Here is a 26,299-nt window from a genome sequence, read left to right on the forward strand (position 1 = left end):
CCACGCCATTGATTATAGTCCGTTCGGGATGCGGCATCAAGGCAAGGACCCTGCCGTCCAAGCTCCTCACACCTGCAATACCCTCCGGACTTCCATTCGGATTGAATGGGTATTTCATCGTTGGCTTCAGCGTGGTGTTGTCTACGTATCGGATTGGCGCAAGATTGCGCTTAACTATACCCTCGGCGGTCACATTGTCTGTACCAGCAAATGAAGCGCGCCCTTCGCCGTGTGCAACAGCAATGGGAAGTGAAGTTCCGTTCATCCCGTGGAGGAAGACGCTTGGTGACGATTGATCTGGATCGAAAATGCGCACCATACATACGCGACCTTCGTACTGTTCGCTTTCATTGCGTTCGAAGCTCGGCCAATCGTTCGCGCCGGGTATAAGTTCTTTGAGACGGCTGAGGAACTGGCAGCCGTTACAGACGCCCAGGGTGAACGTATCTGGCCGTTCGAAAAATGATTTGAATTCCTGTCTCGTGTTTTTGTGAAGTAAGACTGATTTGGCCCAACCTTGGCCTGCACCGAGCACGTCGCCATACGAAAACCCACCACAGGCGGCGATGCCTACAAATGATGCAAGGGAAACCCTCCCAGAGAGGATGTCTGTCATATGTATATCCACAGCGGAAAAGCCGGCCATGTTGAATGCGAATGCCATTTCAGCCTGGCTGTTTACACCTTGCTCGCGGAGGATAGCGACTCGAGGTTTGGTAGCGAATGGTGAGAATTTTGCGCTAAAACTACTGAGAAGTGGCATCGCAGGATCTTTCGGATCAAAGGTGAGATTGTATGAGAGACCTGCGTTGTTGTCATCAAGGATAGCTTCATACTCCTGGTCAGCAGCAGAAGGATTGTCGCGGATCTTCTGCATCTGGTATGAGGTATTGGACCAGGTTTGCTGTAAGTTTGCACGAGAATTGCGGTAAATTAGAGTCGCTCCGTAGTAGATAGCCATGTTTTGCTTCGATTTTTCTGCGACACGTCCGATCCTGAAGAGCAATCCGGGTGGAGGGCCGCAAGTTGCAAAACAACTTCGGAACACACCCTCATCTTTCTTCCGCACTTGGAATACGGCACCTAGCTCCTCATTAAACAAAGTTTGCAAAACGTCTTTCATGTTCGCACTCGAACAGATCTCGTCTAACATGATTTGCACCCCGCATCTACCGGCAAACATCATCTCCGCCAGTGCCGTAAACAAGCCGCCGTCAGAGCGATCGTGATATGCAAGAACAACACCGGTCTCCTGGAGTTGCTGAGTTGCATCGAAGAAGTCTTTGAAAAGCTGAACATCATGCACATCTGGACATTCATTACCCACTTGGTTAAAGACTTGAGCCAGGGCTGAACCACCCATGCTCCTGCGTCCGGCAAGGTCAACAAACATAAGAACGGTTTCTCCCACTTCTTCGAAGCTGCGTAGAGCTGGTGTCCAGGTCTTGCGGATGTCGGATACAGGTGCGAATGCCGATATGACTAGCGAAAGTGGTGCGGTCACTTCTTCGGATTTCCCGGTATTCTGATCGTTCCATTTCATTTTCATAGACATTGAGTCCTTGCCAACTGGAATACTAATCCCTAGTTTTGGGCATAAGTCCATTCCAATAGCCTCAACTGCCTCGTACAAGGCAGCACCTTCTCCAGGATGATTTGCTGCGGACATCCAATTCGCGGACAGCTTGATTCGGCTTAAACGGCCGGGTAAGTCCGCAGCCGCAATATTCATAAGCGATTCTGCCACTGCCATCCGTGCAGACGCGGATGCAGAGATGAGCGCAAGGGTGGGCTTCTCCCCCATAGCCATGGCTTCACCGGTTCTCATGCCGGTCAGGAGAGAGGTGGCAGTAACAGAGACGTTGGACACAGGAACCTGCCATGGGCCAACCATTTGATCTCTTGCTGTTAAACCCCCCACAGTTCTATCACCGATAGTGATCAAGAAGGATTTCGAACCTACTGCAGGCAGCTGTAAGACCCTCGACACTGCTTCGCTTATCAAATCTTTGGCGGGAATCTCTGGGAGATAAGACTGGAGGCTGCTATCAAAGGTAGGCAGTTTCAATTTTCTGGAGGTTACAGTTCTAGTCAATTTTGGAGGTTTTCCAAAAAGAACCGAGAGAGGTAGGTCAATTGGCTTGGGGTAAGCTTTCGAGTCTCGATCAAGAAGAATGAGCCTCCTTTCTTCTTCAGGTTGACCGAGGCCACGGCCAACGACAGAATAACCGCAACGCTCTCGTTTTGCGATTGCTGTAAATTTCGTCATTCCGTCCTCCGAGACGGCCATGACATAACGTTCTTGCGCTTCGCAGCACCAAATTTGCATGGGGCTCATCCCCCTATCCGCATTGTCGATTTCACGGAGCTCAAACGTAGCCCCTAAGCCAGCGTCGTGAATCAGCTCAGGCAAAGCGTTGGAAAGTCCACCAGCACCGACATCGTGGATAAATTTGATCGGATTGTCATCTCCCATTGACACACATGAATTGATGACTTCCTGTGCTCTCCTTTGGACCTCTGCGTTTCCTCTTTGAACGCTGGCGAAGTCTAGATCTGCGGAACCTTCACCAGAAGTAATACTAGAGGCTGCACCTCCACCTAATCCGATTAACATCGCCGGGCCGCCTAGAACCACCAAGAAAGAACCAGGCTTAACCGCTCTGGGGTTTTTGAGAGCGTGTTGTGGACGAACTGTTCCCACGCCGCCAGCAATCATGATTGGCTTGTGATAACCTCTAACCTCAGATCCACCGTCTTCAAGATCGACTTTTGTCAGTAGAGTCCGGAAATATCCTGCTGTGCAAGGTCGACCAAATTCGTTATTGAATGCAGCGCTTCCAATTGGAGCTTCAATCATGATATCAAAGCTACTAGCAATATGATTTGGTTTCCCGACATCCAGCTCCCATGGCTGTCTATTTCCCGGTATTAGGAGATCGGAAACACAATACCCTGCCAAACCTGCCTTGGGTCTTGAACCTTGTCCGACTGCACCTTCGTCACGAATTTCGCCTCCTGACCCTGTGGCGGCACCGGGAAAGGGCGATACGGCGGTGGGATGGTTGTGAGTCTCAACTTTTGCTAAGAAGTGAACCAATTCCTTGGTTTGAGACCACTCCCCTGTTGAAGGATTTGGGGACCAGTAGCTTGCTTCCTCTCCTTGTATAACGGCTGCATTATCACTGTATGCGCTTATCGTATAATCAGGGTGCTGCTTATGAGTGTTTCTTATCATGCCGAACAGGGAATTAGGCTTCTCTTCCCCGTCGATGATCCATTTTGCGTTAAACTGCTTATGACGGCAGTGTTCCGAGTTCACTTGCGCGAACATGAACAATTCAACATCCGTGGGTGACCTTGAGATGGGGCCACCTTGTGAATATGCTTGGACGAGGTAATCGATTTCGGACTGGTCAAGGGCCAAACCAAGCCGCTTGTTCGCCTCCGCCAGAATCTCAGCTGGACTCTTTTCTCGATCTTCGAAAGACACAATTTCGAGTGGCTGAGGCTGATGCTCTGAGAACATGGCCTGGAGGTCCGGTTCATTGGTACTGATGATCTGAGTCATCCGGTCGTGTAGCATATTGAGACGTTCCGCGTCCAATTCTTTCTCTCCATGGCTAAGAACGCACGATATTTCCAAGCCACGTTCTATCCGCTTCACATATTGCTTCAGGCCACAAACATGTGCGATCCCAGTTGCCTGGGAGCTCCATGGCGAAATAGTGCCGACGCGGGGAGCAACGTGGTATGTAACATGAGAGCCCTCGAGCGACTCAAAGGCAGCTGGGTCATCGGATATGTCTCCGTAATGTAAGAGTTGCTCTAAGACGGCACGGTGCTGCTCTTGAAGATTCTCTACGAGATCGATGTAATGGACCCACTGTGCCCGCACTGCTCGGGCCTTGATATCAGCAGCAATGGCCCGGCACCGAGATTGAGAGAACGCAACAGACCCCGGGATAACCAAATGGCTAGAAACCGTGGACTCCATTTTTGAGATTGATACGGGATATGACTTTCTGAATCGGCTGGCTTTTAGTTCTCGAAAATATCCGACTGGTATAAAGTTGCCCCGCGTCAGATAGTGGGATGGAGGGGTAGTCTTCCGGGAAGTGGGAGCCTTAAGAGAAGGAGAGTAAGATATAGAGGGGCATTGTTATCAAGTAAAGCAGAATGCCGGGCTTGTCTCGTTCAATCTCTCAATTGTTTGCTTGTCTTCCTGGACTCCCGTCCGTCGTCGTCAAGCCCGGGCGGTCTGGCTCTTTTTTTTTCGATGGCAAAATCCAGCGTCACATGACCGATTGCTGATAAGAAACTACGCTAGTCCCTATCCGTATTAGCTCAAAACAAGGAGACTCACGTGTGATAAGATCTGATTGATAAGATAAGGACGGTCAGTCATGTGATATGCCGTTTATGCAGCCATTCCGAGAGAACGCCGCTGATGGAGCTTGATAACCTGGGTTTCGAATTTTGCAAAAAACATGTTCCACTGCTGAGGAATGACAGCTCCGGTTTTCTGGGTTTTGATTGACACGATGAGAGCATATGCTCCGTTCTACCCGGGACTTGAGGCAAGTGGACCGTTTTGACCAGTCCAGGCACTCTGCACGAGTCTGCAGAAGCCCTGAAGTATGGATAAAACGGAATCGGGAAGAGCTACCAGCTTGCAATTTTGTGCCTGATCTTCATGCCAATTCTTGGCCTTTAAATCTTGTGCCAGTCTCTGCGCTGCTACCTGTTCGAACACGCGTTCGGGTTCTCAATGCTATTGAGCTCCATCTTTGGTTATGTCCAGGTAGGATGATGCAACCCTAAAGAACTTCTTTGCAAACCCAGGTTTCTTCAATATGACCAAGAAAGGTGCTACTCGCTGAACTTGACAAGATCAAGGGTACGGTCAGATTTCAAGTCAATAGGAATGTCCTGTCGAAAGACTGCTGACCTGACTCATGAGAGAAACAAAAGCGTTGGCGAAAACATTATGATTCTCTCAGTCACGCAAGGGCCTTCATGACGCAAGAATGGATAAACGGCTAAAGGTAAATCATGTTCCTCAGCGAGGTTCCTGGAACCTTGCCCTCTTTTTCTATTAATACTAGCGATTGGCATGAAAAGTTAGCAATTCCGAGGGGACACCGAGTGTTTCCCGAGTCCCTCGCCCTTGTGTGCTCAATTACTCGCCGCTTACCCTTCCAGAAACCTCATGGAATGGGACACTTTCATTGACTTACCTGGAAATAATTCTTATGGTTCCCATGGACGGGATGCCGTTTTTCCAGAACCACTGGAGTCCACATGAACTATGGATATATATATATATACCGCCTTTAACGACCCACGATATGGAATCATTTGGACCCTTCCAAGACTTCCTCTCGTGTTGCAGTTTGACAGTCAGTCAAAATGGCAAGGCCGTTAAGCCCCCAAATGTCAGCTCGAACGTCTCGAACCTTTTCGGTCGAGGTCCCGGGTACCATCGATCCTAGAGACCTACCTCTTCGCCAACTCAATGATGATGCCGCCTTTGAGGAGTACACGGAGGAGACGGCGGACGGCCAGATCACCAGGCCTGTTCGATCGAACGTCACGGGGAAGATTGAAGACTACGAGCTTGTCACTTTCAAAGTTGGCGATCCAGAGAACCCGAAAAATTGGAGCAAGGCGTACAAATGGTATTATACCATGGTAGTTGCGTTTACTTGCTTCGTGGTGGCCTTTGCGAGCAGTGTCATTACGGCGGATCTGATCGGAGTTGAGAAGGAATTTGGTGTTTCTGAAGAAGTATCCCTTTTAACGATCACCTTGTTCGTTATTGGTTTCGGTGTTGGTACGAATCCCTGCTAGTAAGTCTGCTAGCTATATAAAAACATGCTAAGTTTCTCTCCAGGACCTATGGCATTTGCCCCCTTGTCTGAGATGGTTGGTCGAAAACCTGTATACGTCGTGACAATGTTTATTGCCGTGGTATTTCTGATTCCGTGTGCCGTAGCGGAAAACATTGGCACCCTTTTGGCCTGCCGTGCCATCGATGGCATTGCATTCAGTGCACCCATGACTTTAGTAGGTGGCACACTTGCAGACATGTGGCGCAACGAAGAGAGAGGTGTTCCCATGGCTGCGTTTAGCGCTGCACCATTTATTGGACCGGCCATTGGTCCTCTTGTTGGTGGCTTCTTGGGCGATCACAAGGGATGGAGATGGCTCTATTGGATTCAGCTTATCATGTCCGGCGTTGTATTCGCCCTGCTGGCGTTTACTATGCCGGAGACCTACACACCAACCCTCCTTGCGAAACGAGCCAAAAAAATGCGAAAAGAGACTGGAAATACAAAGTACGTCACGGAGCAAGATTTGGACTCGCGGCCTATGGGCCAAAAGATGCGCATTTTCCTTATCCGACCGTTTCAACTCCTGTTTCTGGAGTTGATTGTTTTCCTTCTTTCCATCTACATGTCCATTCTATACGGCCTCCTCTATATGTTTTTCGTCGCGTAAGTGCTGCAGCATCATCCACGCCCCTAAAGAATACTCGAAAAGCTCACCCCACCTCTATAGGTATCCAATCGTCTATCAAATCGGAAAAGGGTACTCTGCGAGTATCACGGGTCTCATGTTTATTCCGCTGGCTATTGGCGTGCTCCTCAGCGCCATTTGCGCGCCATTTGTGAACAAGCATTATCTATCGATATGTGCCAAATATAACGGAAAACCACCGCCAGAGATGCGTTTAATCCCGATGATGCTGTCGTGCTGGTTCGTCCCTATTGGGCTGTTTATCTTCGCATGGACGTCATATCCTGATGTCCACTGGCTGGGGCCAGCCATGGGAGGGTTCCCAGTCGGGTTCGGGTTCATCTTCTTGTACAACTCTTGCAATAACTATCTGGGTTAGTACTCCTTGCACCGGTGTCCAGGACATCTACTGACTTTTTGCTTGCAGTTGATACATATCAACACCAGGCAGCATCTGCTCTTGCGGCGAAAACGTTCTTGCGATCCATGTGGGGCGCGTCGGTTGTGCTGTTCACCAACCAGATGTATAATCGCATGGGCTACCAGTGGGCCAGCACGTTCCTTGCGTTCCTGGCACTAGCCTGCTGCGCGATTCCATTCCTGTTTTACTACAAGGGGGAGGCTATTCGACGCTACTCCAAATTCGCATATGCCGGTGATGAAGAAGAGGCGGCAGCGACAGAGAAAAAGTAAGGTGGCAGTCAAAAGCACAGTAGCGAGTTTTAACCTCGAACATTTTCAAACGAGTTACCCCGATTTTGATACATTGCGTTCGTCTTGGCGTGTTGTTGTGTTTTGCAAGCGATGTCGGGTTCAAAGCAATAGCCTAATTCCTTTGCCTTTTCCAATTGTTCTGTAAAGCGAGATAATACCAATAATCATTATACAAAGACCCTGCCTTATGTCCTGCGTATTCCGTAGATATAAAGTGAGGGAGTTGAGGTCCCACGGCACCAGCCACAGATAAGCTCGGACCTGCGCCACCGCGTCATCCAAACTCTAATTGCCGCTTCCAGTTGTGCTAGTCCCAAAGTAGCCTAGCGCTGCCGTGGCGCCGGGGGTGCTGAGTCAGCGGCTTCCCTGCCGTTGTCCGCTGTCGATGTCATCGCCAGATCGCCGACGTCCAAACAGGACTTTTTGCAAGCATGTGATTTGAACCGACTCAGCAAACCACGTCCCTTGCGGTTCCGTTTGGTGCCATGTCCCTGCCATTGAATACCCTATCGGCTGTCACGCCTATGCGGACCCTCTCGACGCCCGTCTCTGATCTTCCCCAGGCCGAAGTGGATGCCATTATTCGCACCAAGCGCAAAGCTCGTGAGCCCAAGGCCTGCTATCCCTGCCACACTCGCAAGGTCAAATGCGATCGAAATCTCCCGTGCGATGGCTGCGTCAAGCGAGACCATGCGGATCTCTGCTCGTACGAACGGCCCTCCAAAAAGCGCCAGGTACTTCCTCAATCCTTTGTGAAACCAGAAGGTGGCGATGGCGGGACCGCTGCAGTTGGGGTTGGAATCGCCCAACCCATGGCTTCCATTGATCAAAATAGGGTGTCTTTGTCAAAAGACGAATGGGACAATGTCTGCTTGAAACTGAAAGAAATGGAACAGACGATTTCGTCGCTTCGCATGGGCCTGGAGCGCGCAGACTTTGCGCCTGGTGCATCGTCGGATATCCGAAGCGACCACATGTCCGCGGGCCAGGAGCCTCCTTCGCCTGACAGAGAAGGCATTCACGCGGCTAACGGGCTGGGGAATGGAACAATCCATTTGGGTTCGAGGTCCGTGCTTGCTTACATCCTGGCTGGCTCCGGCACTTCGCAAGAGGCCGCTCAGGCCATTAGCGAAGGAGGCATTCTCCCAAAGCTGGGCCTTGACAACGAATTGGTTACGTATCCTTTTATCGATCTCTGGTCTTCGAACAGTTCCACGTTTGATATCAATGCTGTTTGCAGCGCGCTGCCAGACGACCAACAGTGCTACAGGTCAGTTCATACCCATTACAAAGGATCTTCCCATTCATTTCTATTGCTAATGGGGTCTCTCTTTTCCCAATGATCAGACTTTCCAGTTGTTATCGTGACATTGGAGCTACCCTGTATCCTGTCATACCAGATATGAGCAACTTTGAAGAAAACCTACAAATGTTCCTCCGGAATAGAGCCAACGGGGTTACTGCAGAGGCTATCGATAGGCCATTCGGAATGAGCATAGCATTTATAGGCCTCTTATTTGCTGTACTTGCTGCGGGCTGTCAATCGTCTGAGATGCCAGGCAAAGAGCGAGAGCTGACTTCTCAGGTTTACGGTGCGTCATCCGAACATATTAATGGAGAGCGTGCTAATATATGCCAGTTTGCTGCTCCTACCAATGCTTACGGGCAATGAACTTTGTATCACAGCCCAATTTACAAGCGATTCAGACGTTGCTTATCATCGGGAATGTGCTTTCTTATAATATGAATCCGGGAGCGTCCTATGTTCTTTTAGGTTAGTAGTCACCATGGTCATCTCGACAACATCGGCTGACTCGGCAAGGTATGACTTTGAGAATGGTGATATCTCTTGGCCTCCAGGTTGAGTCCCACAAATTCTCCCCCACCGAGCAACATATCCGAAGGAAAGTATGGTAAGTTTCCGCCTCTCGAAAGAAACGTTCAAAGTTGCGTGGTCTAATTACTAGAAAGGTGGTCAACTGCCTGGCAAGATAGTCACTTTTCATTGTCCTACGACCGCCCGTCGACAATGGCGTTTGGCCATCCCGATATACCTTACCAGGCAGACTCAAAGCCCGGCAACCGGTCCTTCTTCGAAACCCTTTGTAGGATAATTGCCTTGACTCTTGAAATCGTTCGCAGTCGCATGATTGCTCCCCAGGCTCAGATGAGCTTTGCCGTCATTCGAGCCTATAGGGAAGAGATCAAGCGAATCATGGCCGATGCTTCCCCGCACCTGAGAGACCCGAAATTTTGCACCACGGCAAAAGAGAACCTGCAACGAATCGGCTTAAAGTTACATTCTTCGTACATCGCATCAGAGCTTGCGACGCTCTGAAGCACGCTGATCAGTGACACATCACGCAGCTATCAGAAAGAGTGCATCAGCACTCAGCAGATCCGTGAAGCCTATGTAGAACTACATGCAGCTAACCCGCAAGCTTCAAGATCGTGGATTAGCATGCAACGGACGATTAGTTCCGCATTCCTTTTGGCCGTCCTGGAGGAAGCCAAATCCGACCCACAAATTCGCTACCTGCTTCTACAACTGGAACATGCCATTGCCGAACGGACTGCAGCGGACGCCACAGACAAAGCTGCTACACGTTGCACTAGTAACCCTGTGTCTGAAGGCTCGCCCCATCTTATCAATGGTGTGACAAACATTCCCACGTCAACGCTGGATCCGACACAGATTTCAACGACGTCGACAGTGCCTGCCTCTGTTGCTTCAGACACGGAAACTCAATGGCAGAGGCCGCTCACAAAGTCGCTCCGCGCTTTGCAAAAATTGAATGCGGCATTCAGCATGCACAGCAGACAGCAGGCGCAGCCTCTCGGAACACTACCACCTATTTCTTCGACGCCAGGTGTTAGTGTGAATGTTTCTGGCTATGTTACGCCATCAGGGTCTGTGAGTGGGCTGAGTAGCCAGTTAAACGCCCCGCGGGGTAGCTCCCTGCCCCCGCCGACGCCAGAGAGTTCCGGAAGTTCAGAATGGAATCTTCCAAACTTGTTAGACCGCGCTGCGGAATACATCCATCCTCCGCTATGGCCATGAGAGTCCAATCATTAGCATTTCTCCCCTCTTTTGCGTCACTGCACCTCGACATACAAATATCTATTGCATCGCACATACGGTTATACCATGGATATATTGGTGTTGGAATAGGGGTGTTGATCTTCGTTTTGCTTAGTTTTCATTTTCGCTTTTAACTTGGACTTTGATGGACAAACGGCAATCTCGGGACAAGCATGATGGCGTTGATCGGGTGCGGTCCGGGGAACCAGCAGCTTCGAAATTGTTATGTCATTATGGTCGGCGAAAAGTACTGTAATTATATGTGGAAGATCATGAAAAGACGGATATAAATGTTGATAAGTTTCTGTTTTGCTTGCGAATACCGAATACATATATATGACATCTTCCCTATTGCTCAAATAACTGAGAAGACTTGATATACATGCAAACGATGAAGCTATGATCATTCCTACCACATCTATCTGAGCGAAAATTGTTTCGAAGAAAACTTGAATAGGCACACTGCCTGTACCAAACTCCAACCATGCAATCGCTAGCTCGAAAATGCATCATGGGTTTTAGAAAAAGGGTAAAAAGGAGAAGTTTTCCAACTATTAGGTCAACAGAATCGGAGGGTGGAAAAATGATCATCCAGCAGGGCCGTGTCGCGTGGGACTCTTTCGCCTGCTTGAAGCTCTCGTCGATCGAGTAAGCGCATTGAAATTAGGCATATCAACGGCCTGCCCATTATTAGGAGTGAGTCCGGCGTCTCGCCTTCTCGAACACCTGGACTTTATTCGTGCCAGAGCGTGATTAAGTATACCGTCAGCTTCTCCATCCAATTCCATCGCCACAGTCTGCTGATCGTCCCGAATGTTTGGGGATTCACGGTCGACAACGTCATCCGTCCATTCCTGGGATACGACAGCTGCCTTCCGCGATTTAGCCTTCCTGCCGACTTGGTTCGATGGTTTAGCCCTAGACGCTTCCTTTCCTTTTGAGCCGGATGGCTTCGTCCTGCCGGAGTTGCTGGGTTCTGTAAGTTCCGGAGACGAAGAGACAGCGTCCTGTCCTGCTTCTAAGGCCCAGATTTCTAGTGCCCTTGAAAGTAATGTACCGGCTACTCCTGCACCTGCAGCAGCGTCGCCACCGCTTGTACCAAGCACACGAACGGCTTCATGTAGGGCTGTAACAGCTTCCATTGTTCGACCTAGTTCCAGCAGAACCAACCCACGAGCAGTGTGTAGAGAACCGGCAAGGCCTCGATCTTCATAGCCAGCAACAGCAGCAGCAGATCCTGCAGGAAGCGCCACTCCAGCCTTGCTAATATGGCTAGTCGCAGAACCACCAGCACCAATCCTAAGGCACTCGTCGAACTCCTGCAGAGCTTGCTCGAAATGACCAAGGCGGCGTAGTGCATGTCCCAAGTTGGCTCGCGTCGGTAACCATGCGCCTGGATCACATTGTAACGAAGTAGCTAGACTCAATGCTTGCCGAAAGAGTTCAATAGCCCCTTCCAACTTAGCCTGATGATACAGAACGACCCCAACTTCATTGAGCACAAGAGGATCACCAGCAATCGGTGGGGACGATTGTAAATCACTGGAATTGAATGAAAGTGACGCAGTCCCAGAACTACTAGATAGGGAGCTGGACGACATGTTATAAGCTGCAGAGAGGTATTCATGGGCGAGAGACATATTATTCAGGGCAAGATGTTGCATGCCAAGAAATAATTGGGGAAGATGGCTCCCCTGAAATAGCCTTGCGGCAGTGCTATATGCTGCGATTGCCTGGTCATGCTCGCCTTCAGCGGCAAACGTGTGAGCAAACCCTATCCACGCAGGGGCAGAATGAGGGTCCAACAGGGAGGCTTTGGAGAAATATCTTCGCGCTTCGGCAATCTTCGAGACGGACAGATAATATACCCCTATAGCAAGGTAAGTATACGATTCTTCCGGCGAATTATCAGCGAGCGTGTGAGCCAGCAAAAACAGTGCATTGGTCGCACCGGTCTCATAAAGACAAGCAAGATGCAGTGGATAAACTGCTGGGGAGTGGCCAATACTACGGCTTTGGTCTCCCTGCGAAGTAGCTGTAGCCAGAGAATCGGAAGCAGAAGATGACAAAATGGACGAAGTCAGTTCCAAGGCCTCGGGGAATCGACACTGGGTATAAAGTGTTTCTGCGCGAGACAGAAGAAGATCAGGATTTTCTGCGAGATTGTAGTGTGTAGATAGGGTCTCGGTGGCGTGAGAGATGGCCGACGGAGACGAATACTTGGATAGCCGTGTCGTATAAAGCAATTTGACAAATTCAGCCGCCTCTTGTGACGTCGATGGGTCGGAGGAGGGGTTAATTGAATCGAAATCAAGCGATTCAAGAAACTCTAACTCCTCGGCGGGCGACATCAAAGAGTTCTTCATAAGCTGATCAAACGCTTCAAAGCACTGAATATCGATTCGCACAGCATCCTTATAGCAATCTCGCGCACGGTCAAAGGCGTTCTGACGGGCATAGCATAGCCCTCTTAGGTAACACATGGCCGCTTCGAATTTAATGTGGTTCGCATCCTCTCGCTCTCTTTCCTCACTTCGTTCAATCCTATCTGATCTAGATGCCGTAGACTTTCCATTTCGAAGCGTAATATGGGAGCCTCCATTTCGGTGCTGGAGTTTCCGCCGGCTATTGCTGGCGGTTGATATGAGGTGTGTGGGGTTATGTTCACCAAGAACCTGGAGTGCCTGCTCATATTTGTTTTGTTTGATATAGCAATGTGCCGCGAGGTATTTGCAAGACGAGCTCCGGGCGATCAGATCTTTCCTGGTCAAAAACGCCAATGCTCGCGTGTAATTGTTATTGGAAAAATGGACTTGCGCCAGCCAGAACGCATCGTTGTCGCTGTCTAGAGCCACAAACAATTTGTCAGCCATGCCAGACCCGTTTACGCCACCAAGCCCTGGGACCCAGCTTACTTGTGAGTGCCAATACTTTATCGCCTATATAAATGGCGGCATCGTGCTGTCCTCTGTTGAGCGCCTCCTGTCTCCAGTTCCGCAGGAAGCCTTCCATAATCACCAAATGCGTTAGATCGCGGAGTAGCAGCGGACTCGAGGTCACTTAAGCATCATCAAATAGAGCAGACGTCACATAGATAACTGGTGAGAGCAGCAAATAAACCGCTTGGTTCCTATCAACTCAAGGTCAACCGCGTGCATCTCAACCGCCAGCGAGGTTCCTTCTTGCGATGTTATGTTTGCCTTGTTTGCCCCGTTGACAGTGTTTGGTTGAGCTGACTAAGGGCTTGGCATCCTCTTTATCACGTGATAGTGGCGGCGCTTTATCTTGTTGAAGTCTGGCCGGCAGCAACCCTCAATTGCATCAAAACATCTGAACGTGTTATCGCGCTCTTCTATAACTAGAGACCTGGGTATATCGCCGCTCAAGGGGCTTTGAGGATTATCTCCGGCAACCATGTCTGAACGCAAAGTTCTTGTAAGTATATGTCCGCCACGGCTACAGTAACCCACGACACTAATCTCGCATAGACGAAATACTACCCTCCCGATTTCGACCCTTCGGCCATCACGCGCACACCCAAGCACTTGCGCCCGACCGGTCCAAGGCTGCTCACTGTTCGATTGATGGCACCTTTCAGCCTTAAATGCACTAATTGTGGCGAGTACATCTACAAGGGACGGAAGTTTAATGCTCGGAAAGAGACCACCGATGAACGTTACCTAAATATCCCCATATATCGATTCTACATAAGATGCACACGATGCTCAAGCGAAATCACCTTCAAAACAGACCCAAAGAATATGGATTATACATGCGAAAGGGGCGCAAAAAGGAATTTCGAGCCCTGGAGAGAAGCGGCAGCTGGTCACGCTAATGAAACGGAGGAAGAGACGCTAAATCGCCTAGAAAGGGAAGAAAACGAGGCAGAAGAGAGGGCGGAGAGGGATAAAATGATGGAGCTAGAGGAAAAGATGTTAGATTCAAAGCGCGAGATGGCGGTGGCGGATGCTTTGGACGAAATCAGAACGAGAAACGCTAGAATCGAACGCGGCGAAAAGGGCGGTGAAGAATTAGCAATTTTACTTGCGAGTCGAGAGGCGGATGAAGCGAAGGCAAAAGCTGACGCGGAAGATGAAGAAGCCGCGCGAAGGGCCTTTATGACAAAGGACGGGGAGCGCGTGAAGCGATTAGTGGAAGAGAGTGATGGAGTAGATCCGCCTGCGCCGAGTGCAACAGAGATGCCACCCCCATCTTTCACTAGAGTAAAAAGGCCTAAAAAGCCATTTTCGGCTGGCCTTGGTATAAAAAAGAAGACGTCTTTAGTTTAGGAGTCGTGTTTTCCTTGGATTGGGCGTTTATTGGGGACGGATGCGCATATATACCCCCTTTTTTGCCGGAGCGTTTCAAATGACATATATCACCGGATCCTAAGAACAAAAATGAATTTATTAGCTGAACTAGCCTACACGAAAAATCACTTGGTGTAAGAAATCATAATCCCTCCGACTACATGCCTGGAAGAACAATCATCAAGGGGCCTTTGAAGTTCTCCAAGAACGCCATGCCAGCCACCCTCCCATCCCGTCATTGTACAGCAGAGCCCGCCATGTTCGTCAAAATGCAACGAAGTAATACATCAGTATGAAACAACAAAATAGCCGCCACCGAGGAAGAATTAAAGGAAAGGAAATAGACAAATATAAGCAGGAGAAAGTTACATGTAGGGCATCCAGAGAGCCTCGCACTGCGCTAAACTTTGAGGATTGACTGCCTTAGAAATAAGGTCAATAACTGATTGGTTCGCAGGGAGGTTGCCTTCAGGGGGGCTCGCCAAACTAATCGCTCGATTAACAATGAAATCAATGTTGTTCTGAACCAAGTCTTTCATCTGCGGCAAAACACGTTGTTGAGCCGCGGCCCAGATTAGCAGTTCATCCCGTACGAAGATGCTTAGTTGTTGCTCCAATTCAAGCCGTGGTTCTGTCAAACACCGGGCAATTGCCATAATTGCACATGCAAATATGCCTTCAGTTGCCAATGGTCCCATCAAAGTCTGAATGTTGGGCGTCAGCCTGAAGGGGACATGCTCGGGGTTGTAGAACAGCGCTTTAGCGTTATTCATTGCCGGGATAAGCTCCGAACTCCAAATGTCACCGGTACGACGAGAAATATGGATTTTGCTTGGATAGCGGTTGCCCATATGCATGATATACGTCATGAAAGCTATTGCAGCGTACTGATATGAGAACTGTCGACGGAAGAGCCAGAAATCGGCGTACTGCGGATATGTTTGCTGAATGAATTCCAAGAGAACGGTGTTAGGAACCCATCTCTGCTGGATAGCCGAGAAAATTTCCGTGCGGAGTACAACGGAGTGGTCCGGAGCGCGCTGGGAAGCGTTAGACGATAGCAACATTTGACTGACATTGGAATTTCGACTTACATTCATCTTATTTTCTGCAAGAGCACGCATTTTTTCCATTGTATAGAGCATCGGCTCGTCTTTATTCATACCGGTTTGACGGCAATGGTCCTCATAAATGCCTTGCAACGAGATATAGGAGGAATCGTCCTGGACAAGACGGATGTGAGGCGCAAGCGGAACCATCAAAGGAAGGTGGAAATAGATATTACGGCGACGGCTCTCCTTGCGCTTTCGAAGCACACAATTAAATATCCTGAAAAGCTGCAGCATTCGTTCTTCACGTCTGCAATGGCGCGCTGCGGGATGTTGGACAGCAAATGCGTGGAGACTACCGTCATGGCCGCGAATCTTTAACCGTCGGTGGCATACTCCAATTCCACGTACCAAATCCACGTTGGGCAAAAAGCGATCAATTCGAACAAAGTCCTGGTTCTTATCTTTGTGTTCCAGATACTGGCCAGGAACTTCAACTTCATCAAACTTCTGGAACTTGAATTCGCTAAGATGCGGTGAATACGCTTCAAGGAACTGAAATTGAGGGCGACGGTCGAGTTTCTCCTCAAACTTATCACGCCATCTGCGAAGCTTGTGAATATACTTGTGCATGGTCGGCTTTTTTATGACGAAATCCGCCTCGAACGACTTTCGGATATGTGCAGGGAGGATTGTTTCCGCAAATCTTGTAATATTAGCCTCAGTAGAGGGTGGAAGCTTGAAATCCTGCGCGTATGAGGACGGCATGCGTCCAACATAAGCAAGTCCATCATTAAGCAACGCGACAATGAGTCGATAAGCATCCTCATCTGGTGGACACTTGAAGTTTTTATGGATCTGATCCACCATGGTTTCCATTGACAATGCTAATAGCGGGAATGCTGTCTTTAGTCCTGCCATGATGTCTTCTGCGTATTCCCAAGGTTGTCTCTCTTTTTGAATTTCGGGCGTTCCGGTCATCGGGGGGGCTGAATTGGCGTGTGGCGGGCGAGGAGAACCAGCACCAGCTGAAGAGTTTGCGACTCCATCCGGCACCTGTGGACCGGGTTTAGTTTCAGTTTTAATCTGCGGTGAGCTTTGCTGCTGTTTCATCCGATTGATCTTCTCCTGTTTCTGGTCCTGACTTTTCTTAATTCCGAGCAAGTCTTCGCGGCATGTTCGAAGCAGGAAAAACAATGACTGAGGATACAGCTTAGCAATCTTTCCTAGGACCGCTTTGCATAATCGAGCTTCACGATGGGAAAGACTAGTGAGAAGTTGTGGTATAAATGTGATCCAGTACCACACTGGCGTGTCGCCTTTGAAGTTCTCGAAGGCACCCGCAATTTTTCCTTCATCGTTATCTTGACTTAGCAACCAAAGAATGCGACTCAAAAGCTTTCTTGATTTGTGGTTCTTATAAAGACCAGCAGCTTCCAGGTAGCAGCTCATTGCATTGCTCCCCAGTTCCATATCTGAAGGATCGATCTTGAACCGCTGATCGCTGTATTGGCCCCATTCAGCCCACGCCTTCGGAAGCCGTAGATCGTAATACAACGCAACACCAAATGCATCGTTCGCCTCATTAGTATGATTCAGCTTCGCCAAAAACATCCCCTTCAGAGCGAAGAACTCTGCCTTTTGCTGCGACCCGAAATAGTTGAGGTTCGTATTATTGATGACGTCTAAGCCACTGTTCAACTCCTTGGGGTTCTGATAATGGCATTTCGCCTGCTCTCTCAATTTTAAGAACGCCTCTTGAATCTCAATGTTCGGCAGGGTATAAATGCGACTAAGCTGGTTGATACAAACTTCGGGCATCTGGTGCTTCCGTGCAACATGAGCGAAGCGATTGATGATCCAGGCAGTCTCATGGTATCCGCGATACGCATAATTGCTTGCAACGTTGTTTGTCTGTGGGGGAAGGAGGTTAAGATACGTCTGATTGATTAACTGGAAGATGTGTTGGCGCCAGGTAACAAGATCTTGCCATGCATTGATATCGTCCCATACGTTTGGAAGTCGATCACGCCAAGTTCCCAGCAAAAGCTTCAGCTCCGCAGACTTTGTGTCCAAATTCCTCTCGTTGGTCTGATTAAGGCTCGTGCAGATCACACTCGCGTCATGCAGCTCTACTAGCTGTTGGAAGATCTGGAGAATGGGTATATGAGCGTTCGTGATACGTTTGGGGAGCTGGTGCCATTTTCGAATCGACAATTGAATCGCTTCATCACAAACAGTATGGAATTCTTGTGGACTTTCTTGTTTGGTGTGAAATTTCAAGAGTGACATAAAAGCCTGGAAGAATGCGCGGCGAGGTGTTGGGGCATCGGATACACCTTTAACGAGAGACTCAATCTGCTCGCGATTAGAATCACCTTGCCAACTATCCAAGCTTCTCCAAATCGACTCGAGCAACAAGTCGTTAAAATTTTCGTGTTTCGCAAAATCGCCTAAGATTTCCCATTGCTGTAATTTCTGAGCGCAGATAACCCAATGGTCTTCCCAAAGGTAGTATTCTCCCTGTGAGAATGGGACTGCACCAGTACGTGCCTTGATCTGGGCCGATTCGTAGAGTTGCTGTGCTTTGTCCCACATGCCTTGTTGCTCGTAAGAAAGCGCAGAGTTGGTCTCGACAAATTTGCATCGTCTTCTCCAAGTGCCATAAAACATATCGTCTTCTTGCAAACCGGCGTAAATCTCCACAAGAGCGTCAAGGTTGCTCTCGCGTGCAGTCGGCGTGTCGATTATAGGATTGATTGCTGACTGCTCAAGGGCAACGGCAGCAGTGTACCATACATCGTATGTCCTGCTAAGGAATTTGAGAACATGCGGGGGGATTTTGAACCGGGGCTTAGCTCTTATCACGCCTTCGAGCAAAGCTTGGACAACATTTGGACGGTCATCGAGCTGTCTCTGGTGGTACTCTTTCGTAAGAAGGGTCACAATGCCTTTTTCTAAATCGATTCTCTCCTCGCGTGACAAGGCTGACCAGCAAATCGTAAATAGAGTCACCCATATCGTATAGGCAACTTTCGGATCGGCATGTTGCAACTGAGATAACGGTTCAAGGATGTCACGAGTTTTGACATCAGCAAGTTCCGAATAGAAATTCCGATGCTCCGCAACTAAAGTATCCAAATTGCTATCCACCATAACGCTTTCTTTAGAAGGGTCTTTCTCACAGTGGCTGAATAAGAAAGAAACTGGTGGTAGAGTAAAATCTTCCGGATGTAACTTCGCGGAAGTCATCGTATCAAGCGAACCCATTACCAGTTGGGAAGCTTGAGTTAACCAAAAAGAATCAGCAAGGGTGTCCCAGTTTTGCGACGTAAGAACATAGCTGAGCCGCCGGCTGGCGGATCGGGTCAGACTCCGGTCAAAAATTGTCATAAACCGAGTGCGCATATCAACGTCTTGGGCTCTCGTGCCAATCAGGAAAGCATGCTCCAGCCGCACAGTGAGCTCTGTCCGAGTGATATTGGGGTCTTCATAAATCCGAATCACTAGTTCTAGGAACTTTTTCAGCATCGTTTGATTGGGTCTCGTTTCAAACAACAGCATCTTGTGTAAGACCGCAGTTTTCTCCTTCAGGGTTGGCCAGGATTCGGTCGAATGGAATATCCAGAACTCGACCATGCCCAATACCTTGGAGCACAGTTCGATGTTGTGCGATCTCTCGACAAGCTGGGCCAAGACACTCAGGAATGGTCTTCTTTGCTCGCCCAGATGTGACATGCGGACTGCGATCAGGTCAATCGTCTTCAAGATGAGATCCACACCAAGTTCAAATTCTTCTTGGTCCGCGATAGCCTGTTCTCCGTTCCCATTTTTAGCGCCATTTGAGCCGTGATTGTTTGCGTAAACAGCAACATGATCTTTCGCGAGCTTTTGCGAAAGAACTTTCATCACATGAGGTATATGCTGGTCCATCTCTGCTGGTCGACTTTTCGAAAGCGTCCAAAGGATATTGATAGCTGATATGTAGTTGTTGGCAGACAGCGACTCTGTTGCGATAGTGGATAAGTATGCGGCAAACTCTGTGGGGGCATCATCGACGTCCATGGATTCCTCGTCAGCTGGTTGATCCTGGGGGAGAGAATCCAAAACACGTTTGACCGGTGGGGGAAGTCGTCGTGAAGTGTCCATATCGTCTTCAACACCATGCAAACAATCCTGGATTTCTGGGTGGTCCAATCGCAATGATTTCTCGAATAGAAGTTGAAGGGTTGACACGCGAGAAGCAACCCATTCATTTGGTTTGGCTGCAAGTAGGACTCTCAAGATTTGGAGTGCATTGATCATTCCTGTAATGTGCTTCTCCTCTGGCTTTTCCGCTTTCTCCCCGGAAAGAATCGGTTCAGTCACCTTTGGATAAACATCTATATCCACATCAGCCCAGTAGTCGGGTGAGAGTAAATCCCGCAGTAGCTGCATAGCCCGCATGACCATATCGCCATACATAACAAACGATTGCGGCCGGGTTGAGTCCCGTGAAACTAACTTCTTCGCTGGTACTTCGAAACGCTCTGGCAACCCACAAATGAAAGTCACTAAGTATTTGATGAGTGTCGTCCTCAGATCGAGAGATATGATGTAATCCGGCCGTTCTCTCATGCCCAACGGCCCTGGAGGTCCTGATGGGGACTTCTGGTTCTCTTCAAATTTCCGCTTTCTTGGGTTGGGGGAATGAGGAGGCTGGTCGCTGTTGACCCGGCGTTGTTCCCAAATCCATATCAACCCAATTAGATTAAGCGCAAGCTTTTTGCTTTCGGTGGAGGGATTAGGGGGACCAGCAATTTTCACCAAAGATGGAACAATTAAAGGAACAAAGTACTCGCGAGAGTCGTAAAATAGATCCGGTTGGCGAACAAGGAACTGTAAGATACTCATCACTTGCTGCAAATTAGCAGTCTCCTCGGCAAGAATACGGCGCGGCCACCTTGCCCAAAGGGGATATCTCAAATCTCCAACGGGAGTTATTCGTTTCGGCAAAACCGGCGCTAAGATTTCCAATGCCTGTGTGACGAGCGCTTTCCCTTCGTTTTGGTGGGCTCGGAGCAAAGCAACGTATATTTGCACCACGATTTTTGAGGGAGTTTCGTAATGAGCAATGAAGTAACTGATCAACACGTAAGCGCCGTATTTGTTGATGATGTCCTCCAAGCGGATATAGCTCCAAGCAAATTTAATTATGTCTTTGCGGGTCTCTTGAACCGTAGTATGATGGTACTTGATCAGCAGGGCTGATAGCTGGAGCAAAGCCATCCGTGAATGATCAACGCCCGTTTGAGCAGACTCGTCGCTGATGTCACCTAGTTGCGGCTTCCAGAGGCGATTATGGATCAATTCAGTCATATCCCTGTCCATCAACTTCGTGCCTGAGTTAGAATTTCCCCATGTCCTTTGCACGTCCATTGCGAGAATAGGATTGACTAGGTTCCGGAATGCATATGTTTTCAATTTTTGCGACGAAGTTCGCTGGCCGTACAAATCCAAGCAGCGAGCGATAATCGACTTTCGATAATCTATTGAGTCGTTCGAAATGATATGCTCATAGAGGAACTTAGGGATGACCAGCGTAGATTTCAGCTCCCCCGAGGAGAGTTTATCGATGAGTTCGAAAAGAAAATCGAAGTCTTGAAGGTTTTGGGAGAGGTAAACGGTAAATATCTCTAATAACTGGTCTTCGGCTTGCTCAGCCCTCAAGCGTTCATTCACTGGCAATTTGTCTCCCCGAAGCTTATTCTCAAGGTCTCTACCGGCGTTCAAGAGGTGTCGCTTTAAGTCAGGGCTCGAGGTCAGCCAGCCTTTGGTGGAATCGTGGCGGCATATCGAATGGACTGTATATATTCCATTAATGGCCGCCGTGTTTCGAGCAGGGGACTCAGTATGCCCAAACGCGATGGTTGTGAATGTATGTGTATCAGCCAGCACAGCAGACCTCAAAGGTAGACTTTCTGGATCAGCCAATATCTGCCCAAAGAACCGACCGAATTTCTCGTCGTGAAACCGAACCTGGAAAAACGCCCAGCTTTCTTTTGGATATCGATTCAAAAATTTAATCAGTGGCTTTCTAAAAGGACTATTCGCAGTCCTTCGAAGCTTGTCTTCCAGCCAAAGCACTTTGGTAACCAAGTTCTCCATGAAGGACGTAGCTGCAGGTGGAAGCAAATGAAAGATATTGAATATAGCCGCCACAATTTTCATCGGCGGACTTTGCTCGATTAGCCCAAACGAAACCTTTTCAAGGACCGTATCATCAGCGATAACCTTCATATGTTCCATTAAACGTGCACCAATCTCAATCTTGAAATAATTCGTTAAGAGTGTAAGCAAGCGCGCCAATCCGTCCAGTCCTGCCACGCTCAAACGTTTCGGATCTTGAAGATTCATTAAAATTGGACGAAGCCCGTTCTGAAGTAAGTCCTTCCCCAACTTATTTGTTTGCGTAAGCACATCCCGTAAACCTGAATTCGCAGCTTCAATAATGTCGGGCGATTTCGAGTAAAGCGATTTGAAGAACACAGCAATAATGCGCGCACGGCTAGTATTCTGTGGTCCGCTCGCGAAGTCGGGGAAACTCATGGCCATTGACAACAAATGAAGGCACGCTACACGGAGATTGACGATCTGTTCTGCCGTTTTGATCTCATGGGGTTTGGAGGCAAGGGACTCGTCGTCGACATCGGCTAGAGCTAAAGATTCCATCAAGAGGCGGTTCAGTTGGTCATTGAAAGTAACGATATCCCGATGTAAGCCAAGACAAAACGTTATCGCTTCAATGAACCCGATCTGAGTAGGGAAAGGAAGCGCCCGCAACGGCTTATTGAATATTGGAAGAAGGAGTCGATCTTTCACTGGATACAACAGTTCGTGAACTTCAGCACCCACCGTCCGACCAATAGTTTGAAATGCGCTTCGGGCAGCTTCACGGACATGTTTGTTCATGTGGGATAGTTCGTGGACAAGAAACCCACAAAGACCAAAAAGTCTGCTTTTATCATTTTTCAATTCCTCCTTTGATAGGCCCTTGGTACACCTGTAAAGCACTAGCTCCAAGGCCTCTTGTGCCCGGATTCGGGTGATTGCTGGGAAATCCGACGGAGTATCCTTGATAACGTACATCAAAGCACGAACGAATTCGGCCTGCCGTTCTACTAACCAGGCATCGCCAAGGTCGAGGTCGGTGACGAAGAGATTGATTCCTAGACTTCCACCTGCTTTCATGAACCACTCCTCATCGTGACATGCATGGCAGAACGAGCGGGCAAGGTGAGGGAAAAATGGAAGTTTGCCAATTTTTGCGGGCGATCCGAAAATGGTTGTAGCAGTATCACGGACTGTAAACATGGCTTCCTTTGCAGCGTCACGCACAGCTGCATGATCAGATGAATAGCATTCGACCACTGCATCAGCAAGTACCCTCGCGTCCAAATATAATGGCCCTTCTCCCATAGTCACGTTGAACGGCCGTCGCGAATGTCGCGCCTGTGCCAGAGCTCGTCCGACTTCGATAATGGTGCAATGTCGGCAAACATCAACAAGAAATTGCGATGCTTTCTGCTTAAGATCTGGGATTGTCGTAGCGTATATGCAGGCTTTTAGAAGCTTCTTCAAAGTTTCTTCCTGGGCTAGCTTTTTGGGGGTTGAATATTGACGTTCGGACTTTTCAAAGATATCAAGCCCACCAGCGAATTTAGTATCAGTGATGTCATTAGCTTGGAGTCGCAAATATGCAGCCAAATCGTCTGGTAAATGCTCGAAACCGATGTATAGCTTAAGTTGTGAGCTAAGCATGCGGTATGCTTGTTGTTTATAAAAGGCATCTGAAGCTTTTGCAGCAGGATTTTGAGGAACTTCAAGTAGCTTACCCAGAGCCAAATCAATCCCTATATCCAAGGGAAACGCTCTGTCTTTGTTGGATCCAATAAGCTTGACGTCCATGCTAGGCACATCGTCGGCGTATTGTTGAAAGGAGAGGTCAGGGGGATGGTTTAAAAACTTCCGGTTCCTACCGCCTAATTTACCCAAAATTCTCATGGTGGTGTGGGCATGAAAATGGCTGTAGGGATTTGGTCGAAGATGATCCCAAAGGGCAGTCATGAGTTCGTCCATAATAGGCGCCATTATTGGATCAAGGTAGTCTGCGGTAAGGTTATCGACACAAAGTTCCAGGGTTCTAAGGCCTTGACCGACCAAATCGGATCCTGCTCGAAGGGCGACGACCAGTGGCCGCATTAGATGGCTGAGGTGCGGAAGCAAGTGGCTGAGACGAGCTGGGACGGTTAGCGTGAGCTCGACATACAAGTCTCGTTCCTGAACCTTCCTCGCGCCCAACAACAGATTGTTGAAAGTTTCGAGGAGCATTTCAAGCAGAGGCAAGAGTTCTTTGTATAAAAGCTCAAATCGTCCTCCTCCGATACTTCGGAACAACGAACGAAGAAGAAGGAAATAATTCATAGGCTCTTCAGCAGTCACAGAAAGCTGGATGCATTTGGTCACGATTTTGGTAACGTGAGGGTGCAAAACCTGTTCGTTTTGCGCCGAGAAGAGAGTGACGGCCATGAACGAGAGCTTGAACATTCGTAGGAGTATCCTTGACTTCTTCATGTCTGCAGAACCCACTTCCTGGATGCGGCTCATCAAATACTGCAAAGCCATTCCAGCAAAAGCAGGAGAGGTGGCCTCGCTGGCTAAGAAAAACTGGGGCAGATGAAGCAAGGCGCTGTGCTCGAACATCAGATCGTGCAAATAAGGTATTTCGCTATGGAATACCTCGTGAAAGGTGGCGGGGTCAATGCAGTGGAAAACTGTCCCAAAGCTTTCCAAAAGCTCTTTCTCTTCCTTACTCATTTGTTGCATGTACTGACTGGTAATAAATTCCAAGGGTGATGCGTGCTGGAATTCAGGTTCTGGGTCGTCCACGCCATAGTATCTGAACACCGCTGCTCCTTCATGAAATAACTTTTTTATGACACGAACTTCTTCGGCATTGTACCCATAAGATACCTCTGACCAGTTAATTAGGGTATTGGATGGATCTATTTTCACGTTGTCTGGGTTGCAAGTCTTTAGCTGGTAAAATAGGCCTTTTAGTCCATTCACCAAGGTCTTAAAGAGAAACTTGTTGTCATGCACGGGGTCAACATTTCTGTCTCTAGGATTCGATATCTTGATGGGCGCAGCCGTAAAAATATCGATTTCATCCCAATCGGGCGGATTATCCGGGTGCCCAAGGTAATTTTCTATGCCATCGGGGTTTTCCTTTGCTTGCTTTGATGCTTTGATCGCATTTTTAAACTCACGGTTCATGGACGCGAACTTATCACCAATCGCGTCGAGAATGGCAATCAAGAAATACCGAGCTTCACGCTTATCTTCTAGCTTCGATATCCTCTCTGCCATACTCAAGAGAAGTTTCACACTCATCGACTGGAAGCTTGTTCCGGGTAAGTCGACATGCACATTCTTCGTGTAAACCTCAAGAGTTCGACGAATTTGATCACGGTTCAACGATTCGCGAACATGATGGATCAAATCAGCAAGCATGCTATACGCCAAGGGCCGCAGAGCTTCGTAAACAGTAAGGCCGTCGCCGATCAAAGTTCTTTCATCAAGCAGCTCATCAAGCTTTTTAAGGAAGATCTTGCGATAATTAAAATTGATAATATGCCGGATAGCAACGAGCAGTTCCTTTCGAGCGCTTGACTTCTCTCTAGGGCAGTCTTGGAGTAATCGTACTACGACGTTCGGTAGGGATGGGAGGAAATCTTGCAGATGGTTCGCGTATACCCTGAGTAAGTAAGCTAAGAAGCTCATTGTTTTGACTTGCGCCGTGATAAATTCTCCAAAAGCCGCTCGGTTTTTGATGTCTTTACATATACCGGTGAATATCTTCCCTTGGGCTGCAGCTTCTGCGTGTGCTCTTTCTTGAGGCTTTGCCTGGAGGAGCAATATGCCTTTAATAAGCGGAACGAACACCTTAACATGCTGAGCGACGAAGGAGCGGTGGACTTGGAATATAGAGACAACGATGATCGGACATTCGGCAAGGACTTTGAACGACTGCATGCCTCTTAGTAGCTGCTGATTTCCTTGCTGTTCGGGAGCAAGGTCCGAGACTGAAGTAGCTGGGGAGCTAGGTCTTGGGGATTGGAAATTTTGAGGTCCACCGGGTGTTGATGGCATCATGCCAGGAGTAGAACCCTGGATGGGAGTCTCAAAAGTGTCCTTCACAACCTGAGGCATGCCTTCAAACATATCCCGTATAAGTTCGAGGAACGGTTGTACTCTGCTTTGAGTTGCGCGAACCTGCCGCCTTTCCAAATCCATGATAGTCTTCATGCAAAGAACGGCATTTTCTTCGTTTTCAACTCTGACAAGCTCCATTAAGAGGTCAACCGTATCTGCTGCATAGGGCTCAACGTCTGGCAAGTCCAACGGTAATCGGTGCAGAATTTCCAAAATGCAGTTTCGAAGTTTCTATGATGCCGCAAGGCCTTAGTGTCGGTAGCCTGCGAGCACGAGAATGGGCATTTCGACCTACCTGTTCCCAGGACATACTGACAAACACCGGTTCGCCCTTCAGTATCTTCTTGAACACGGGCCATAGTTTCGTA

General features: G+C 48.7%; 6 protein-coding genes across 6 annotated transcripts; 3 read left to right on the top strand and 3 right to left on the bottom strand.

Annotated features, from left to right (window-relative positions):
- Positions 1 to 261: 261 nt before the first annotated feature.
- UREG_03948 (phosphoribosylformylglycinamidine synthase) lies at positions 262 to 3,997 on the bottom strand (the record flags this gene model as incomplete). Its single annotated transcript, XM_002544385.1, has 2 exons — positions 262 to 297; positions 326 to 3,997. The coding sequence occupies 2 exons, from the start codon at positions 3,995 to 3,997 to the stop codon at positions 262 to 264; spliced, it is 3,708 nt and encodes a 1,235-aa protein (XP_002544431.1).
- Positions 3,998 to 5,412: 1,415 nt separating this feature from the next.
- Positions 5,413 to 7,215, top strand: UREG_03949 (uncharacterized protein; the record flags this gene model as incomplete). Its single annotated transcript, XM_002544386.1, has 4 exons — positions 5,413 to 5,852; positions 5,886 to 6,500; positions 6,565 to 6,896; positions 6,950 to 7,215. 4 exons carry the CDS (start codon positions 5,413 to 5,415, stop codon positions 7,213 to 7,215), a joined length of 1,653 nt encoding a protein of 550 aa, XP_002544432.1.
- Positions 7,216 to 7,721: 506 nt separating this feature from the next.
- On the top strand, positions 7,722 to 10,297 carry UREG_03950 (uncharacterized protein; the record flags this gene model as incomplete). The annotated part of the gene is made up of 6 exons (XM_002544387.1): positions 7,722 to 8,506; positions 8,530 to 8,828; positions 8,876 to 9,010; positions 9,059 to 9,149; positions 9,208 to 9,543; positions 9,604 to 10,297. The coding sequence occupies 6 exons, from the start codon at positions 7,722 to 7,724 to the stop codon at positions 10,295 to 10,297; spliced, it is 2,340 nt and encodes a 779-aa protein (XP_002544433.1).
- A 608-nt stretch (positions 10,298 to 10,905) lies between these two features.
- On the bottom strand, positions 10,906 to 13,191 carry UREG_03951 (uncharacterized protein; the record flags this gene model as incomplete). The annotated part of the gene is made up of 1 exon (XM_002544388.1): positions 10,906 to 13,191. One exon carries the CDS (start codon positions 13,189 to 13,191, stop codon positions 10,906 to 10,908), a length of 2,286 nt encoding a protein of 761 aa, XP_002544434.1.
- Positions 13,192 to 13,732: 541 nt separating this feature from the next.
- Positions 13,733 to 14,607, top strand: UREG_03952 (cell cycle control protein cwf16; the record flags this gene model as incomplete). Its single annotated transcript, XM_002544389.1, has 2 exons — positions 13,733 to 13,753; positions 13,807 to 14,607. The coding sequence occupies 2 exons, from the start codon at positions 13,733 to 13,735 to the stop codon at positions 14,605 to 14,607; spliced, it is 822 nt and encodes a 273-aa protein (XP_002544435.1).
- Positions 14,608 to 15,325: 718 nt separating this feature from the next.
- Positions 15,326 to 26,069, bottom strand: UREG_03953 (uncharacterized protein; the record flags this gene model as incomplete). The annotated part of the gene is made up of 4 exons (XM_002544390.1): positions 15,326 to 15,332; positions 15,493 to 15,668; positions 15,723 to 23,946; positions 23,986 to 26,069. 4 exons carry the CDS (start codon positions 26,067 to 26,069, stop codon positions 15,326 to 15,328), a joined length of 10,491 nt encoding a protein of 3,496 aa, XP_002544436.1.
- Positions 26,070 to 26,299: the final 230 nt, after the last annotated feature.

Source organism: Uncinocarpus reesii, genomic scaffold (assembly GCF_000003515.1).
Source record: "Uncinocarpus reesii 1704 scaffold_2 genomic scaffold, whole genome shotgun sequence".
Lineage (NCBI taxonomy): Eukaryota > Fungi > Ascomycota > Eurotiomycetes > Onygenales > Onygenaceae > Uncinocarpus > Uncinocarpus reesii.